Genomic DNA, 18,880 nt, shown 5'->3' with positions numbered 1-18,880 from the left:
TTGCTGTTATTGCACTTGATCTCAATGTAATCTTTTCTTTCTAAAAGATGTATTGTCCATTGTAGAACATTTTGAATTAGGCTCTGACTTGTAATACTGTCGTAGAACCTGATATCAATCTATTGGTTTACCAACAACACTGCTGATCCTGTTGAGCTGGGCTTTGATGCTGTTGAAGCGTGCACTATAATCCCTCCAAGGGGGGTTAACCACTCTCACCCTGGCATCCCTATTTTGGGCATGTCATAATTGGTGGAAATCTACGAAACATTTAAAAAAAAAATACAAGCTACGAGATCTACAAGCTGACAACGTGAGGTCGTCGCATCATGACGTGTTGTGAGCTTGTAGATTAGCTATTTACTAGTGGTTCAATTCTGTTTCAGTGCCTGTTTGCTGATGTTAATTGATCTTGAAGCCTTTTTTTTTACCTGCTTGAATTAATACTTGAGTAAAATTTAAAAATAGCAGATCTACAAGCTCACATCACGACACGTGAGCTTTTACATTGGCTAAATTATATTGTATAATAGAGCTTAATTGATGATCTTTGTAATCATGTAAATCTACAAAGTTACTTGAAACAAGTTTTCAAATAATTGTAGTTGAGTAAAAAGTACAATATTCGCCTCTGAGATGTAGTGGAGTAGAAGTATAAAGTACTGAAAAATAGACATATGCCTACTCAAGTAAAGCAAAAGTACCTCATAATGATATTTAAGTAATAAGTACAGCATTTTAATAAATGTACTTTCCATGTTACTTTCCAAAACTGCGAGCTTAAAATAGGATTTCTGTTGATGGTCACGAGCAATGACCATCAATGTGCAATGTAATTTAAATGACACCGGTCACTGATCATTTTCAAAATCTTGTTGAGGTCCACTGCTGTAATAAATACCTGATGTGCAATCACATCTAATCATTGAAAGGACCTGGAGTCGGCAGCATATGGCAAGGGTTGTTGTCAGGTCCATGATGTCATATCATGGTGCTAATGAGGATTATCCAGATGGTGTCCAAACCCTGTCCTGCTGGATTCATTTAAAGTGACTTCTGGCCATCAAACAGGGACCCGTGGCCCACATTAACCGCATTCCCCCTGCAGAGAGACTTCCCAGAAATCATCGTCAGCATTAGGGAAGGGCAAAAGCATAATGCCAAATCAATTAAATGTTATTTTAGTGCCAAAACAAAAAGCTGTCTCAAGACATTTTACATACAGAGACTCCACGTTTACGTGTCCCCTGAGCAAAGATTTGGTGATGGTGGATAGGAAAAACTCCCCTTTAACGGGAAGAAACCTCTAGCAGAATAAGGCTCTCGGGTGGGCAGCCATCTGCCTTGCCTGTGCAGGGGGAAACGGAGAGAGAGAGGGCAAACATACTGCTCTGAATGGAAGGCTTTTATAGAGTGTTTGAGGTACAGTATGTTGTTGTTGTTGCTGGAGCTTCAGTATGTTTTATAGCACTGCTATTAACTGTAAGCCATAAAATGTTCACACATCCCCATAAAACCACTAAGGCTAGTCTCAAAGTCACCTTTTCCATCTTTTCCAACAGAACAGGTGTATATTAATTTTGTCTGCTGCCCCTCCCCCCACTTTTTTTTCTCCCACATTTAAATTCCGTCTTCTGAACCTGTTCTGTAGTAATGCATAGCCCCTTAGGCCGCATACACTTTAACTGATTTGAAAGCATTTCCATTTCAGAGATGTTGAACATTTCAGAACATCCCAGAAAGTGCACATTTGGAGAGTGCAAAAGAAAGAAAAACACTTTTCAAATGTCCTTAACACGTTTTGGCGGTACAGTGGTGCAGCAATCACTACTTGCAGCATTTACTAGTGGGGAGCCGTCAAACCCACAGGCAGGTGGCTACTAGCCTTTCCTGCTTACTGTGACACATTTTGGACGTTTCCAAAAATGTATTTTGGAATGAGACCGGGTATTATTAGTTCTGTCAGAGACCAGATTGGTATTATTTTCACACCCAGCAGTGTAGATCCACGTGACATGATGGAGAGAGTAACACGCTACGTTTAAGACATTTCCAGTTCACATTCTTGTATTGGGGTACTCAATTACTTGTACTGTTTGACAGACCTCTTGGGGCATCAGGTTTTGACTGACATTGATAAATAGATGCTGTTCTGGCTCTGATAACGTTGTAGCTAAGCCTAAGAATTTGATGTTTTAAGAGTAAACGTTCTACTGTAGTCTCATCGCAATTACAGCACTTCTCATGTCGTCCTTGTTACAAACACTTAAGTATATGTCATCTAATCCACAACGATGTCTGTCCTGTTTTGAGTCTTCCGGTTGCTAACGTTAGTTAACTAATGTGTATTTTGCAAACATATTTGCTACTGTACCTTTGGACAAGCTCTCATTTGGTATAAAAATTGGCCGTTAAACAACACAGCCTAATTCAACAACTGTGAGAACTGTAGTTTGGACTGATGTGCACCCAGTGTATTTGTGACTCAGACACATGGCTTAGGCACCGGACAGCTCTGGGGGATTCGCATCAAACTAGATGACGTCAAACTGAATTAATGAATGAATGAATCTCTGTCATTGGTTCCACACCATTTCCTCCAAACTATTTTGTCATTCTGTTTCCTGCTTGCCTTAGATATCAAATGTCTCAGTCATTTAGTGTGTGTGTGTGTGTGTGTGTGTGTGTGTGTGTGTGTGTGTGTGTGTGTGTGTGTGTGTGTGTGTGTGTGTGTGTGTGTGTGTGTGTCTTATTTAACCACTAACTGCTCCCCGAGGCACTGCTCCTGATACTTAGGATGGATTAAATGCAAATACCAAATTTCACTGATTATTATATCAAATTATTATCATTATGTTTTGACATTGTTGTTTATGAAGGGCTACAGTACGCACTGTTGCTGGTCCTGCTTGTCAACTGACCCCATGTCAGCCATCTGATTGGTCCCTGTGACTCCCTGACTGACCAACCAGCAAGCTCCTTCAGCATAGCAGTGGTTGTTTATGCTGAGTTTGCTAAACATGAGAAGTTTGGTGGGGTATTTTCAATGGTAGTGTATGGAGAGAGAGGGTTTTTGTCCAAGCAGGCAACGGGATCACGGGCAGTTCTTGAAGCTTCCTCTGATGTCTGCTTCAGTGTCTCCTTGCTTGGAATAATAGAATTAGCTCCATAGGTTTAACCACATGATTGAACCATAGTGTCCCTGTTATGGGGCAAAGAGATTTGGTGTTGAAGGAAATAAGCAGCGGAACTACAGAGCTATGGGGACTCTGATTTCAGAGCACTCTGTTTGTAAATGAACTCATATCAGAGCACTCTTGTGTTGACATCGTAGAGTGTTCTGATATGAGTTCATTTACAAACAGTCAGAATAGATACTCACTAAATAATGTTGCCATTTTCATCTTTTAAAATTCATCCCATGTATACACATGACTATTGCCTGTTTTGTTAGTGGTGGGTGTTGAAGTACCAAAAAAGCTGCAATGATCACATTTTGCCATGACTTCCACCTCCATTGTTCAGACCCTGGACAACCCGGCCTTTCCCTCAGAGTGGTCAGTGTGCGCTCTCTAAATTTCTGAATGGGGTACGCTCCAGCACTCTTAATGTGTATTTCCGAACACACCCTAATTACGGTATATAGGGTTTAAGTGGTCATGTCAAGGACCCTGAGTGCAAGCATGTGGGCCCCCCTCCCCAGACCTCTTCCCATATTATCTGAGGATTGTAGATATTATGAAGACTGATTATCTTTCTTGATCATGGCAGACCTAATAACCCCCCACTCTCAACTTCAACATTACTGGCCCAGTTTTAATAAACAGTAATATATGTTTCATGGTGCAAGGGGATTTTCACATATTGCACTGTAAGGGACATGATATCAAGCCTGAGAACAGTGGGCCCAGCGGCATCCTGCAGGCGATCAGCCTCCAATAATGGATGTGTCAGTTTGTTTTTCCCCCCACATACCACTATGTACTTTACATTAGCTACAGAGGCTAAAAGACGGCAATGCAATCATACTCTACACTACAGACACCAAAGTTTGCAAAACTTTTAGCAGTCGTTAATCTCAGCATAAGGCTGAGAAGGGCCGGAGACGATATACTCGCTGATCACGTCTACTCACTGCACCCTGAAGACAACAGCACACTGTACGAGAACAAGGCCCTCAGATTTTATTAGCCACAGAAAAGAGGGAAAAACTTACTAGAGCTATATTGAGTATTACAGCTGTACAGTAATACAGTAATTCAGCTGTATTACCCCTGCAGATAAGTGTCCTTGTGACGTCCTTTCTCAAGGTGCCTTCCACCCTTCCGCTGTGAATGCTGTGAGAACTCAAAACTACCTGGGTACATTACTGGCAGCATTTTGGAGAACATTTTCTACACAAGCGATGTATAAAAGCAATGAGATTGGCGTAGCTGAAGCAGGCATATGTCGAAGGGGATACTTGGGTGATCACTGGCCATTATTTAAACCCTATATACTGTACTTGGTAGGCCACCGTACAGCAGGCCACTGTGATTGACCTAACTCGGTGACCAGGCACTCACATTTTTGGGGGGGTTTCTGCCTTTATTTATAGGCATAGTGGAGATGGACAGGAACCGGGGAGAGAGAGATTGGGAGAGACATGGAGTAAAGAGCGTCGGGATCGTCGAACCCGCAATGCACTGTCAGGCTACATTGGCCGACCAGGCACTCTTTAGTCTTTATTGGATTCTGAGCAAGACAGTAACTGCTATTGATTTGCCATCATTATATGTCTGTGATTTAAAAGAACAAAATGGAAGAACATGGTGTCTCATGGTTTGCTTTCTGTCTGTCTCTTTTGCAGTTAAACCAACTGTTATAGATGTTGACATATTTGTGAACAGCATTGGGCCTGTGTCGTCAATAAACATGGTAAGTGGATACAGTCTTTCAAACTTTAGATGTATGAATGAGTCTTTGCACATTTCCCCTTTTGTTGACTTGTCCTTAGGTCCAGACAACTGCATGAGCAGACAGATATCCAAGTCACTGTGTCCACAATTAAAATTTGCAACTAGAAAATGACAACAAAAGAACAGCCTGCATTGAGTTGAATTGAGTGGTAAAAATAAATTGCATATCTGCATTAATTGTTTTTCAAGTATAAAGGGGAAATATCAACTGTCCAGGCAGGGGAGTTCAACCTTTTGGAACTTTTTTGACAATAAAATGACACCTACTATCCGGTGCAGTGTTTACTGCAGAATTACATGCAGGCACTAACCAATAATCCATCAGGGATTGACTGGAATTCCAAGTATTACAGTATGAGCCAAATCTGTCATCTTGGATGTGGTGGTCCTGATGTGGGTGTGTCAGCAATATTCTGCAGAGAAAGTGTTACCTTATTTTCCCCTTTCCCCCATTTGAAGAACTACAAACGCTAGGGTAGGATAGGTCACACAAGCCAAATCTAAATTGGCGAAATAAAAGCCAGTGTTCTTGTTGCTGTCCCTTTTCATTAAGCCCACCCTTTTACTCCGTTGACTCCACTGCTTGCTGTGTGTCAAACTTCTGAACCCATCACAGTTACAGCTTCAAACTAGAGCTCTGATATGTGATACGGATGACATACTGTAGTATATATGAATTCTTAAACTGACTCTGCTTTAACTATACATGGGAACTGCCTGAATGGTTCAGGTGTGTTTCAATACCGAAACACTCCGTTATAAACCTGAGTTCCCCAGACACCTGACAATCTGCGGTGTGAGGCTAAAACCTCCTGTCTGATGGTAAGCAGCATACGTCCACGTGGGAGAAAGAGGGACATGACAGGCAAGAGGAGGCAGCTAAAAGCTGGATTTATTTGTGCTGAAAATAGCCGATCTACAAGCTCACAACGCGTCATGGCACAACGCATGGTAAGCTTGTAGATCAGCCATTTTTGCCACGCTTCACCGGCATGCAAAGTAAGCCTTAGAGCAGGGGTTCTCAAACTTTTTTATACCACAACCCCATATGAGGGATTTCTTTTGGCGACCCCATTTTTTCTTTTAAATCAGTTTGTGTGCATCAGCAAGGGCTTGTGTGTGTTGTCTTGTTGCTGCGTATTCTGGGTCGCTGTTGGAGGCGGAGCTGTTTGTGTGTGTGTATGAGGAGTCAAGGCAATAGTTTGTTTGATGGCGACGACCTCACTTTTTTTTTTTTACAGTTTCTTAAAAAAAAGTGTCATAGTTTTTGGATGCCACTGCGCGACCCCAGTGGCACCTTCCCGCCACCCCACTTTGGGTCGCGACCCATAGTTTGACAACCGCTGACTAACAGAGTCTATACTGTATAGTGAGGGAGCAAAGACACATTTTGGGAAAGAAGCAGATCAGAGGAAAATGGAAATTTAGAAATAAAGTGAAAGATGACATATTGTTGGGTGCTTGGAGTTATATTTGAAGAGGGTAGAAGAGGGTAGGAGAGGGTGGTTTTATTCTGGAGTGGTTTTTGCTGTCATTTTGCATTCAGACTGACATAGGAGGAACTAAGAGGTGGGTGGTTCACAGGGGAAATGGAGTTGAAGTCTTGGCCAGAACGCTGCATGAAGCAAATCAGAGATAAGACGTTTTCTCTGGCAACTGAAGGCCATAGTTCATCTTTGTTGGTTCTCTGATATGGATACAATCTAAAGGGCCGGAGACAAACTATCTAACCTGAACCATCAGGCTTCATATAATTATTTGTAAAATGATGGGACAAGAGAGGGTTGACGAAGGACGGACAGTTTTCCTGTTCATGATTATTCAAAGGCAGTATAATCTCAGAATTGTTTTCAGTTATATCGTCTCATCTCCCAATCACTCTCTTTATGGTTTGTGAGATGTTCATTTCATCAAGGAAAAAGCCTGAAGTGCTGTATAAGCTGTGAATGTCTTAGTGCTTTATGACTGTGTGTGGCACTAGGTACTGTAGTTGTTTGATCACTTACAGTCTGTAGAGGTTTATGTGGAGTGAGAGCATTCGCTGAAAAGACATCCAATGTTTTCCAATTCATGTTAAACATTCATTAGCCTAAATAAATTAGCTTTCTAAAGATTTTAAAGGGTTCATCTGTATAGATGCAATCTGGGAACCCATCGTCAAATAAAAAGGAATAACGGTGCCCCCAGCGTTTTTCACTTTTGCATTTCACTCAGGGGGGAGTGATTTAAATAGACAGACGATGACAATATTTTTCCACGGAACACTAACACCATTTCTCTCAAAGAACATGGATCATCTTGGTTAAAAGCCCACTTGTTTCTATGATTAATGAACAAGTTAAAATGTTGCTAACTTTCCGTGGTTTTGTCGGCTCCGAGGACGCTATTGTTAAATGAGTTTGGGTTTGTTTCCAGTGGGAAGCGAACGCACAGATGTAAATCCCGCCCACTACATTTCATTGGGTAAAGCGTGGCCTGCTTCCTACTCACACGTTCTGAACGGGGCTCCCGACAGATTCAGTTGCGCAGCTCTGAATCTGTTCTTGAGAGATAAGTATAGATGAAGTTGGCATGCATGTTCTGAAGGAACTGCTTTTGTTTCTGCTGTAGTTTTAGTGGTGTTTTTTTCAAATGCTTTACACAATACGTTGGCTCTGTCAGGTGCAAGAAAATCAGTCTCCTGAATTATATGTAAATGATTGCCCAATATACTATATATACACCACTCTTCTAGCCGCTCTTCCATGATGGCACATTCCTGATTGAGATAAAAACAAATGTGAATTTAATTTCAAGGTTCAATGTTTCTTTATCGACACATCCGATGTTGTTTCTCGATGTATTTCCCAAGTCCCCACCCCTGGCTTGTTTGCAAGACTGTATGCTGTTTTGTTTGTTTTGACTGAATTGAATTTCCAGGATATTCAGTTGAGTAGAATTCTAGATAATGTAGGAGGGAGCAGATCATGTTCCATTGATGGTAAAGTGCATGTTAAATTTGAACATCTGATGATGATAAACCTACAGTATGAGGAGTCTGGATTACCATTAAAACTATATTATTCTCACTGTAGTTCCCATGAGAAAAAACGGCAGTAACTTTACAATAAGTACTTTAGTAATAAGCACATACTGTAACAACATATTATGTATGTGCTGCTCCAAATCCACCTCATTTTTAGCGGTGCCAACCGCTCTATACGTGGCTTTTGACTTTTGTATGTCCGTCCGTCCGTCCGTCCGGCCGGCGGTTTCAGCACGGGATGAGCACGGCAAAGAAGCAAACAGCTATAACTTCAGTTTGCAGCATGCCACCAAGTCCAAATTTGGTATGTGGACTTAGACCACCAATAGGGACGAGCATGAATTGATGACGTTATCAAAAAGGGGTCCAGGGACCCCCAGCGCCCGTATGAGCACGGGATGAGCACGGGATTTTAAACAGCTATAACTCCAGTTTGCAGCATGCCACCAAATCCACATTTGGTATGTGGACTTAGACCACCAATAGGCACGAGCATGAATTGATGAAGTTATCAAAGAGGGGTCCAGGGACCCCCCGCGCCCGTATGAGCACGGGATGAGCACGGGATTTTAAACAGCTATAACTCCAGTTTGCAGCATGCCACCAAGTCCACATTTGGTATGTGGACTTAGACCACCAATAGGCACGAGCATGAATTGATGAAGTTATCAAAGAGGGGTCCAGGGACCCCCCGCGCCCGTATGAGCACGGGATGAGCACGGGATTTTAAACAGCTATAACTCCAGTTTGCAGCATGCCACAAAGTCCACATTTGGTATGTGGACTTAGACCACCAATAGGGCCCAGCATGAATTGCTGAAGCCCCGCCCCCTCTGTCTTCCCATTGGCTGGCCTTCAAACAGCCATAACTCAAGTTCGCAGCATGCTATGGAGTACAAATTTTGTACATGGACTAAAGCCAGCAATAGGGACTAACTGTCATTACTTAAGCCCCGCCCCCTCTGTCTGCCCATTGGCTGGGCTTTAAACAGCCATCATTCCAGTTTGCAGCATGCTCCCAAGTACAAATTTGGTAAGTGGACTCAGACCACCAATAGGGACGCATTGAAATGAGTTAAGGTCCACCCCAAAGGCACCGCTTCCTTCACACAGGGTGTGATTTTTAAAACCATTTTGCCTACCATAAAGTTAGGTTTTGATTATTCAGCAAGAAAATACTTGGTATCATTGCATTTGTATACACAGTAACACACCCCTCCTACCAGTGACTAGTAGAACAACAGCAGCACATTGTTGCACACCTTGAAGGACCTTGGCCAGCATGCCCTGCCCCTTCCTGTTGAGGGCCTCTAGTTGCCTCTTAGTTCAGCTTTGTTGTTGAACACCCAGGTACTTGTAGGTGCCTGTCCATCATTGCCACCTTCTCTCCATGGAGGGTGATGGGAGAAGGTGGTGGTGGACTTCAGACCAAAGAATAAGAGACCCCCGTCTCTTATTCTTTGGTCTGAAGTCCACCACCATCTCTTTGGTCTTGTCTGTGTTGACCTGAAGGTGATTGTTGTCACTCCACTCTCCAGGTTGTCCTGTAAATGGCAGATCCACAAGCTCACAACATTGCAACATGTTGTGAGCTTATAGATCTGCTATTTTCAGCAGTGAGATTTGGTGTAGAGGGTGAAAAGGAGAGGACCATGTAAACCCCCGGGGACATCAATTAATATAGGGTTTAAGTGGTAAAGAAAAAAACTCAAATGCGGGAGGATTGACTATGAAAAATTGCTGATTCCAGTGGGCAGAAATGCTTTTATTGAGATTAAAAGGCTACATCCTGGCTCTATCGTGTTCATATTGGAAACAAGAAAATAAAATGCTTTTAGTCTTAAATGACTGCAAGTCAGTTGTTTGTTGAGAAAACATTGATTGATAGTATAAAAAAATCTGTCAGGCACTGCCTGATAAATTACTTTTGTCATAATAAAATCTCTTGAGGAAGCTATAGCCCTCCCTATAGAGTCTAGACGATACATGTCTCGATGCCTGGTCCAGTACTACGACGAGGACAAGATAAGAGTTCTAGTTATTATTTGACTGTTTAAGGAGAATTACAGAGAACATTTCCTCAACCAACTTAGAATGAGAAGGCTCCTGTTCCACCTGAACACAACCTTTGATATTTACAAATCCATGCTCTACTTGGCTTTTATAGAGTTTGGTATTTCACCTCAGGAAAATAAAGGTTTTAAAAGCAGTCTCAAGATTGTGTTTACACAAATGGTTTATGTTCGCTTGTCACCAGTATACACATTTGTACTTCTTGCTGAACAATAGCCGTGGTCAGGGCAGGCTTTCATAAATAGCTTGCTCTGACAAACCGTACTGGTGGGTGATAAGGACAGTACCCCTTCATGAACCTATCTGTGTGCAGTGCACCCTGGCCCTGCAATATATTAGCTCCAGGCTTATGCTTCAAAGATAGGGAGAACTTTCTACTTGTTGTAAGCTGAATGGCTGGCAGTGTATTCTGAGACACAGCGATGGTGCTGGGTGGGGAAAAAAAGAATATGTTCCATTCTAATTGGCTGTTCATTCAAATAGAAAATGAGCTGTACTCAAACTGCAAGGCGCACAATGCCTCTGAAATAGCCTTAGTCGAATTACACATATTACTGTATGTGATGATACATTTAGGCAATCAGAGCAGAAGCCAAGCAGGAAAGTGTTGCTTAGTTCCTCTGTTTCCTGTGAATGATGCACGCCAGACAATTCACATTTACTAGAGCTCCTCGAAATAACATACGGTAAGTAGGGGTGACCGGGCAGAATAAAATATGTAATTAAACTAGGGTGGTGATTATTTTTTTTCCTTCCGTTACATTGCAGTTATTTTATCATGTTCACAATACTGTCGTTTGCAGTACACTCTTTGGACTGTGACATGACATACAGTATGGCAAACAACTCAATGGACAAAATAATACATTTCACATTATAAAAAGCTTCAACATCCTCTGTCAGCTACAAATTTGTATTCTGGAAATCATGGATGAACGAATGCTGGACTGGTGAAAGTGGTAATAAGACCTTGGTGGCTTTTGACATACAGTACAGTAGGTTAATATGATCATTACTCTAGTGGGGCTGAGCTGTAGATGAAACAGTTCTAATTAGATCTACTGTACAATAGGTCTAATTTGATCTAGACATTGATCTATTTAGAGAAGGGGTGTCAAACTGGCGGCTCACGGGCCAGATCTGGCTGTAAGCCTCCAACTCATTGATTTAGCCACAAGAATCTGCAAGCATCTCTATCTGTGTGAGCTATTGCAATTCTTTTTTTCATCATGTATTGGAGATGGAGGAAGTTCCACAGTCATCATTATGTTATTGATGAGCATATGTGTGATATTGACACAACTCTCGCTAGTTCGTCTGCTTGAGATTAGCATGAGTAAAACTGACCTTTTGGGTGAAAGGAATTACACATAACATCCTTTCATTATAACTAAACTGGATAATTTGTCTAGTGACTAGATATTGTAAACAACAGCTGGTTGTTCAAGCTGGCCGCATCACTTAATGAGAATAAAGGGGTGAATTATGGTTATGCTAGATAGACTATATAGTTGGTTGTGCGCATGAAAATAGCAGATCTACAAGCTCACAATGTGTCACAGTGTGATGCATTATGTAGATCTACTATTTTCGATGCGTGCACAACTAAGGGTAAATCACGCTTTCGGCTGGCTGGAAGAAATTGTCATTCAACTGTTCTTTTTAGATTGATTGGAAAGGCTGCTACATGTCGATCATTCTGTGACCCTGGCCTGGTTGTGCACAGGCTAATATCTCTAATATCATATCCATGTTCCAGGATCAGAGTGATAGAATATCCGAAGTATTTAGGAGAAAAAAGGAAACCTTTGTTTCAGAGAGTTGGGTGGCTGCTTTCACACCTGGATGGTTTGGTCCGTTTTAAACAAACCCTGGTGCATTCAAACTCTGGTGTTGACTATACAAACAAACTCTGCCTGAATACATGGGTCTTGGTTTGCTTCCAAGTGCACCAGAGTTCTGTTCACTGCATGTGAAAGCGCAATCTGACCAAATGATTATAGTGGACATATTTGAAAATACAATTAAATTCAATAAAAATGTGGCCAATTTGGCCTAACTGAAAGGTCCAAGTTTCTATGATTTAAAGATGGAGTGCCATGATATTTTTCAACCCTAAAACCTGATCATAAGGTATTATTATTATGTAAGGATTTTTTTCCAATAAAAAAAGTGTACAGAAATTGTTTAAAAAAATGTTTTTATATGGACACGCCTCCAGTTCATTAAGTATGCCTGGTTCTCACCTTAGCACCTCCTCCACCACCTTAGCACCACCCACCTGTCCTAGTCCCTCCTCCTCCTCATGCCCACACCTGTTGTGTTATGATAATGAGGGGGAGGGTATGTTTTTTGGGGGCTCTGTGATGTCACTAAAGGGCTGTTTCTCTATTGGCACGTTTGACCCTCAAGATTTCAGCCTCCAGGAAGAAACTCCAAATAATCAGAGAAGACATAAAACACCATAAAACCACCTCCGAGGGGCTTAATGAAGTTCTATCAACCTCATAGACACATGAAAAACAGAAAAAGTGCAAAAACATGGCACCACCTCTTTAATATAAGATAACTTTCAAACCCATAACTTATTATGATCAAAATAAAACAAATATGAAGTATTTAAACATTATACAGGCTAAAAGCCACACAGTTGGCAGCTGGCAAATGCAGGAAGGACTGCTGGCAAAAAAATACTGTATGAATGTGTAAATTAACAGATGGCTTATAATACCATTGCCCCTTCATTAATCTGACTATAATTAAATGTGCCTATTCCATTAGATCAATGTGTTGCTTTAGATATATTCTTATTGCATGCATGATTATTTTAAGTTTCGGAACTCTGTGCCAGTAAGAAACCCGCAAGTCTGTTCAGGGCATGACGCATATGGTCGCTACAGATAGTTTGCCATATGCAAGAATGAATGGAGAAGTAGTGAGTAGTCTCTCTCTCTCTCTCTCTTCCTCTCCCTCCCTCCCTCCCTAATGGGTTCTCTCTCTCACACAGAGAGAGAGAGAGAACCCTAGAGGCTATTATTTATTTTATATCTTATAGTATCAGTACAACAAGTACAAGGCCTTAGTGCATCAATCAGTCTCTGTTGTAGGATGATTAAGTATACAAAAGAGCAATTAGGTTGGTTTTGATATTGCTTGCAGCAAACGGCTCAAGAAGCTAACGCAGATACTGTATCTCACTCCTTCTGATGAGAATCTATACCTCTCATATGAAAAATCATGAGGGAAAAACATAGGGCTTTTCCGCGATCCGTGCATTCACTGAGCTCCAAGGGAATCCAAGAGAATCGATTGGTCAGCAGACAGTGCATTTATACACGTTGCTCTGTTGTGTGCAGCATTGTTATAATGCAATGTACCTCAGTAAGAAGTGTACGACCGTCATAACCCTGAAAACCCAGGGTTGAATCTGAAGTTACCTCACTAATCCCCTAATCCTGCTTCGTGGCACAGGCCCTGCGAGTCCAGGAAATATCTGTGAGTTTCCCTTCGAAATTCTGTGCAATACATGAGTGACCGTTTCAGCTGTGTGACATTGAAGACACTGGACACTGTGTCAGAGGAGCCACTTACTTATTTACCAGGGACAGTGCACATTCAGTTTTAACATCCATGTAAATGAGCCAGAGTTAGCAAAAGCAAATTTGTATCTGTAGTCTGAGCAGGTTGTTAAAAGTGGTGATAACTATCAATACAAGACAAGTAAACTTAGTACAGAGACAGAACAATTAATTATGGTATAATATGAAAGATGACACCAGTGACAAATTGAGCTGATAATTACCCATGATTACAAGTTCGGTTTTCTTCAAGCCATCTCTTAAGGCTGGACTACTGTATGTAACTTTCCTCTTCTACCCTGGATTTGAACCCGGTTTCCTGCACAGGAAGTGTGCTGACATTTTTACCATTGAGCTGCAGTAATTGTGTGTGTGTGTGTGTGTGTGTGTGTGTGTGTGTGTGGGGGGGGGGGGGGGGGGGGGTATCCCTTTTTGCTTTCTTCTTTATTTATTCTCACCTGTTTTTATGTTTTATGCTGCTGCAATGCTGCTGCAATGTATGTGGAAAACCACAACAAATATTTTTTTACTCTTATGTACTTTATGTACATAAAAACGAATAAAGATACCTTGACCTTGACCATGACCTTGTTTGCATCGTTGAGTACACCTGATAAAGTGCATTGTGAATGCTAACCAAACCAAAAGAGAAATGCAACAATGTTGCAACTTCTCCCCCGAATCGCATACAGGGAGAGAGTTAGGAACGGAGGTTCAGTATACAATCCCAGTCTAGCAGTGAATGATACGGTCCCTAAAGGAATTATACCTGGGCACAAATTATCCTACAGGTCCAATTTTACCTAAGTGAAATTAACAGTCCAGGCTTTGCTGTGTAAGAAGCAGTTCCTATCTGCTTCTTTGTCTTTCAGCACGTAATACTAATGCACGAGAAATTCCCAAAAAATAAAATCCCATCCCAGGGACTCTTTTAGAAATTGTTATCTGTAACAGGGTTGAGACTATAGTGGATGGTGCAATACCACAGGTTTAAGGTTTTGCCATGCACCGTGATTTATTGTAAGAGAAAATATCTTGAACTTGATTGCAAACATGTACGCCACTTAGGCTGGCCCGGTCCACTCGACCTCAGTCTCTAGAGACCCTTTTCAAGGACGGCTAGGCTTCAAATGATGCAGCATGGCCCAACTCTCACTTTAATGTAGGAACAGGTAGACAGGGTTGAGTAGCTGCCTTTTAAATACTATGCAGCCAATCAGTAGTAGTAGCCTGTAGTGCCACTGCTGTTTCTGAACAGACCAATAAGCATGATCCTTTGCCATGATTCACATCTGCCGCCAAAGTTGGAGCTACTTACCTGTGGAAGAATATTCTCACTATTCTTATTTCACATGACAAAATCTAAAGTGTTAAATTGGCAATCTGTAACTTTTATGCCCTTACAGGTGTAACATCCCAAAATGTACCCCCAGCCAAACTATACCCCGGGTTAAAGTAGACTGCCATGTTTTATTCCCCAGGGTATATTCTGGGCTAGTCAAATAAATAACGATATAAAAACTAGAAAAAGTGCTCTTCGGAGCACAGGTCTCCGCCAGGTCAGGTAGGTTATTGTGGCCTCCTAGTGGCGCTATAATAGGCTAATGTGAAAAGGGTGGCATTTCTTCCTCGGCCTAGAGGGAATGTGCGTGCATTCATGATTTGAGGCATTTTGTTGCAAAAATGTTTTGCTAAATTAGACCTGCTGGTGGCGCTGTAACAGGGCAATGTGAAAAGGGTGGAATTTCTTCAGCCTAGTGGGAATGTATTTGCAAATTTTCACGGAAATCGCACGCTGCGTTCATGATTTGAGACATTTTGTTCAAAACGGACCAATCCTGCAAACTTAGGAAGCCAACTTTAGCCAATCAGGATGGAATATGAAATATCGGACAGATCCGTGTTGATCACATGACTATAGAGATACTGTGTACCGATTTGCGTGATGTTTGGATAAAATCTGTAGGAGTAATATCCAAAAATGGGTTTTGCACAAATCGGCCTCCTGGTGGCCCCACAACAGGCCCATGTGAAAAATCTGGGGCAGAGGTTCTGAATTGGCGTCCAGGGAGTGTGTGTGCACAGTTTCGGGCCAACGGTGCTGGAGATTAGCTGCTCTGAACACGCGGACGGACGGACAGGGGGTCAAACATACTCTCTCGCCATGCCTTTCGGCCTGGTGTCTGGGCTAGAGGGGTATATTCTGGGCTAGCCTATTTTATACCCTGCAAACAGGTTAGCCCTCTTTAACCCTGGCTATAGTTTGGCTGGGGGGTATATTTTGGACTGTTACACCTGAATTCGAACCCAGGTCTCCCTCATGAGACCAAGTTTCTGACCATCTTCCAAGAGGCAGTAGCTACTTTTCCAGGGGAGATATTTCACTTATGCGCTTCAAGCTGTAGTACTTCTACCAGACACCAGGGTCTAAACGACAATGTGAACAGTTCAATTAACACTTTGGATGCCAAACTCATTGCATACCACAATAACAATAAACCAATATTATTATCATTGGTCAATGATAACAGCCTCAACGTGATCATGTACCAACTATTCTATTTATAACCTTCTAGTTCATTCTGTGTCCTAGGCAACGACTGTAACCTGTGATTTGTCACTTCCTACAGGAGTCAAAACCAGTGGGGATCGCTGTAATGTTCTCTCTCTCCCTACAGACTCCAGCTGCTGTTCTTACTGTCCCCTTAACATCTTGAAAAATTCCTTGAAAAATACAATATTCATGTCAATTTATTTCGTACTGCATAAACAACCAGCCGGCAGCACAAATACAGCTTAGACACACCGTGGCGTGCTGGAGAGAAAGCATGCTGGCCTTCAGCGTAACTTTAATTTGTTATTTTTTTGGCTGCATACAGCCCATTTCTGTAGAATTCCCAGGTGCTTGGCTTCCCGAGTGCTGTATTGATAAAGCAGTGCAGACAGGTAGACGGTGTACTTTTCAGAGATTAGGGAAGGTAGCCGTGCGTTTCATAGGCAATGCAGTTATATTACTGTGGCTGCTTTAAAGAAGAAGAAACAAAACGGAGAGCTCTGTCATTTGTGTTTCACATCCAGTGGAAGTGGAATTTTCACCAGCGGCAGCTCACATGGTAGAGCGCATAACATTAAGGATCAGTCCTTGTGCAGCCGGCACAGGTCCGAATCCCACTTGAGGCTCTTTGCCTCCTTCCCCATCTCTCTCTCCTTGCATGTCCTTCCCCATCTCTCTCTCATTGTTTCCTGTCTCTTTCTCAATGACTTTCTCAATGAATGCATGAAAATGCCGCCCCCCCCTCCTCAAAACAAATAAGTAGAATAAAAAGGACAATATTTTAAGGATCAAACTGTCCTTAATGTAACAAAAGTAAAAGTTCTCATTTTGCCCAATAGCCTATTTCAGAATAATAAATATTACTTTATTTGTTAAGGATTTTATTTGTTAATTTGCATTATTGTGTAAAGGAGGGGGTTATTTACTATTTTATATACTGGTTGGCAGTTTGTGAACCTGACAGATCAATAGTTTTATGATCCTAATCTTAAAAACCGTAAAAAACACCATTGTTCATATCATAACATAGACTCTTACAACAGCAAGGCTGTAGTTACAGGCAGGACTCAGAACTCCCCAAGAAAAGTGCATTTTCGCTTAATTAGCCCCGGAGATGCATTTTTTTTTTCATTTTCTGGGTGGGAGATTTGGGTAATGAAGTCATCAGCACGAGCATCAGATAATGAGACTCCTGGTAATACCATAATCAGAACAGATCTCAGTGGAATACTAATATGCTGCTAAGAGTGCTTCAATCATCGCATAATGAACTAACATGAGTGTCTTTCCCGATCTGCTAAACCTGATTTATACTTTGTCGCGCGGCGGTGTGGTGGGAAAATAGCCGATCTACAAGCTCACAACACATCGCATGCGATGCGTTGTGAGCTTGTAGTTCGGTTAGTTCCGGTGTGTGACACTGCCGGACGATGGAGCGTAAATTAGGCATTATGCTCTGGAACATTTACGATGGCCGCACTAACGTCGCTCGCTCGCTCTCTCTCTCTCTCTCTCTCTCTCTGTCTCTCTCTCTCGGTGTTGCATGCTGCTCTCTATGTGGCTGATGTCACCCCTCCGAATGTGTCTTTTTGAATCGATTGCAAGAATTCAAGAGAATTTTAGAGGGTGGAAGTAGATGCAAGCTGATTGGAGGTAGTGAATGACATGGAAGGAGCAGTGTAAGCTTGAGGTACTTATGCAGATATTATGCTGATGCGAGAATTAAAAAAAAAAAAAGAGGTTCTGTGAGTGCTGAATACCTTATGCAGGCAACTGCCTTCTGAGGAAAATGTTGTAGGGATTTTCTGAGGCTATCGGAACACTCACTCCTTTTTGTAGAATGGCTCTACACAAGTAATTTTACAGTCTCTCCATGTGGACTTTGTCAGATAAGGAGATATACCGTATACTTTACTGTAACAGCTGTCAGAACAATATTTCAACTCATGCACATCAGTGCCTAATACCTACACAGTAAAATGTGGAGTGTACAGGTCACTTTTTACACTACCAATTAAATTAACACTCCAGATTGTACTGTATACAGTAGTATAACACAGGCTAGGTATTGAGCTCTGTATGGTGTAAAGTTTATACAGTAGTGTGTATATCTCAGTGGGTGGCTACCAGTTATGGTGAAACGTTTATCATCAAACTACCTGAACTGGAGATGGGCCCAACAGATTAACTGTAAGCCCTCTGGTTAAAGGATACCACCACTTTTTCTTTCTTTTCTTTTTTCACATTTGGTTCATTAAAACAATGGTCTTTAAAAGGGGAAAAGTAAAATATCAAGTAGATATCCTTCCATGTTGTCAGATTAGTATCACTCGGTATTATCCTTCAAAGTTTACTTTCCTCCAACTAATCTTGCAAATGATGGGAGCTTGTACTACAAAACATTTCATCCACTTCTAAATCATCTAACTTAGACACGTAACAGGTTTGCAGTAAAGAAGTGGGCGAAATGTGTTTTTGTGCAAGCGCCATCGTTTTTGTTATTTTCAAAGAGAGAAAGAGAAAAAGGAGGGGGGGGGGGGGTAGAGCAAGTAGAAAAAGAAAAAAAAAGTCTAGAGAAAAGAAGATAACTTCTTTACACCTGTAAACCTGTGAGTTGAAGTTGATCCTAAGCTTTATTATATATATTTATTACTACTCGTATATGATGTTTTTGCATATTACTGTATATTAT

General features: G+C 41.6%; 1 protein-coding gene across 2 annotated transcripts in view; it reads left to right on the top strand.

Annotated features, from left to right (window-relative positions):
• Positions 1-18,880, top strand: part of gabrg3 (gamma-aminobutyric acid type A receptor subunit gamma3) — a gene marked incomplete at both ends in the record, with an annotated part of 140,104 nt that overhangs the window by 39,075 nt on the left and 82,149 nt on the right. For both annotated transcript variants that reach the window (XM_084067849.1, XM_084067850.1), the window contains one exon: positions 4,850-4,917. In XM_084067849.1, the coding sequence (XP_083923975.1) occupies positions 4,850-4,917 (68 nt within the window). The remainder of the gene's footprint in view (positions 1-4,849; positions 4,918-18,880) is intronic.

The sequence above is a fragment of the Gymnoscopelus microlampas genome (genome assembly GCF_963454915.1).
Source record: "Gymnoscopelus microlampas genome assembly, chromosome: 9".
Lineage (NCBI taxonomy): Eukaryota > Metazoa > Chordata > Actinopteri > Myctophiformes > Myctophidae > Gymnoscopelus > Gymnoscopelus microlampas.
This window is presented reverse-complemented; position numbering and strand designations above follow the sequence as displayed.